At 40.7% G+C, this 1,521-nt stretch overlaps 1 protein-coding gene across 1 annotated transcript in view; it reads left to right on the top strand.

Moving 5' to 3' along the window:
• LOC121370086 (sodium/hydrogen exchanger 1-like) overlaps positions 1-566 on the top strand; it is a 62,753-nt gene extending 62,187 nt beyond the window's left edge. Inside the window, exon 18 of the mRNA XM_041495190.1 lies at positions 402-566. Within this exon, the coding sequence (XP_041351124.1) occupies positions 402-566 (165 nt within the window). The remainder of the gene's footprint in view (positions 1-401) is intronic.
• The last annotated feature ends 955 nt before the right edge of the window (positions 567-1,521 follow it).

Below are 1,521 nucleotides of genomic sequence, written 5' to 3'. Positions count from 1 at the left end.
GGACAGCACATACCAGTTGTGAGGTACTGGGTTGGGATGGGGGGAAAAAACCAATTGGAGAATGGATCCCTTGAGATACATAATTCAATCCAGCAATGCAAGCGCGTCAGGTGAGGACTCCATCAATGGAGCTAGACCCCGCCCCAAGATCAATGTGAAGACATCATGCAGATTAGCTACTCCTAACCCAAATGCCTAAGCTATACTGTCCAATGCAATTAGCCAAATTGATATCTCAATGACATGTACGTTAACCTCTATGGTTAACACATGAATACATTCATAATGGGCGAAGCATTTTAATTCTGCAGAAATCTTGTGTTGTTATATCAGATTCTAGGTCTGATACAGTGTATGCTCTCTTTTTTTAATGTTTTAAAACCAACTTGGGGTTTTTTCAGGAACTCTTGGAGCAGTTTGAAGAGAAGTATGTTCTGCACTGGCTGCAGAAAGATCCACAGAGGAGAGACACGGAGATTAAAGCTTTCTATGAGAAAGTCATTCTCAAGTCAGTTGGTTTCATCTTCAGTTTTAACTCACCAGGGCGGGCCGTAGCCCAATGGTAAAGTGCTCGCTTGATGAGCGGTTGGTTTGGGCTATGTTTCATTCCTACCAGTGCACCATGACTGGTATATCAAAGGTTGTGGTATGTGCTATCCTGTCTGTGAGATGATGCATATAAAAGATCCCTTGCTGCTAATGGAAAAATGTGGCGGGTTTCCTGTGATTACTACGAGTCAGAATTACCAAATGTCTGACATCCAATAACTGATGATTAATTAATCAATGTGCTCTAGTGGTGTCGTTAAACAAAACAAACTTTTTGTTTTTATTAATTGCAAACAAGTACATCGCTTTAGCCCACAAGGCCAAACATCTACATCATCAAATAAACATGTAATTTATAAGCCTCATAAACCTGATACTAGTGATAATAATGTATTCTGGCGGAACTTAGTGAAGATTGTCGGAAACGAAATCAGAAATCCGAATTTACACATTTAGCCCGTGCATCACACTCAATGCCAGCTATCCATTGCTGGGGATTTTGTGACTGAATCATTCTGATTATGACAAAAAGGATTCGGTGGTTTTGACATTTAACCAATATTTTCATTTAAAAAGATAAAATAGTAGTTAATTTAGCAGTCACATAATTTGTGTTTATGAATGATGGAGAATGCATTTGGCTCTACAGGGCTCTTAATTATTTTTCACAAATCTACCACTGGAGCACACTGATTAATAAATCATCAACTATTGGATGTCAAACATTTGGTAATTCTGACATGTAGTCATCAGAGGAAACCCGCTACATTTTTCCATTAGCAGCAACGGATCTTTTATATGCATCATCCCACAGACACACCGGCCTCGGTGGCGTCGTGGTTAGGCCATCGGTCTACAGGCTGGTAGGTACTGGGTTCGGATCCCAGTCGAGGCATGGGATTTTTAATCCAGATACAGACTCCAAACCCTGAGTGAGTGCTCCGCAAGGCTCAATGGGTAGGTGTAAACCAC

The sequence above is a fragment of the Gigantopelta aegis genome, chromosome 1, assembly GCF_016097555.1.
Source record: "Gigantopelta aegis isolate Gae_Host chromosome 1, Gae_host_genome, whole genome shotgun sequence".
Classification (NCBI taxonomy): Eukaryota; Metazoa; Mollusca; class Gastropoda; order Neomphalida; family Peltospiridae; genus Gigantopelta; species Gigantopelta aegis.
The sequence above is the reverse complement of the archived record's forward strand: the minus strand, read 5'-3'. Positions and strand labels throughout refer to the sequence as shown.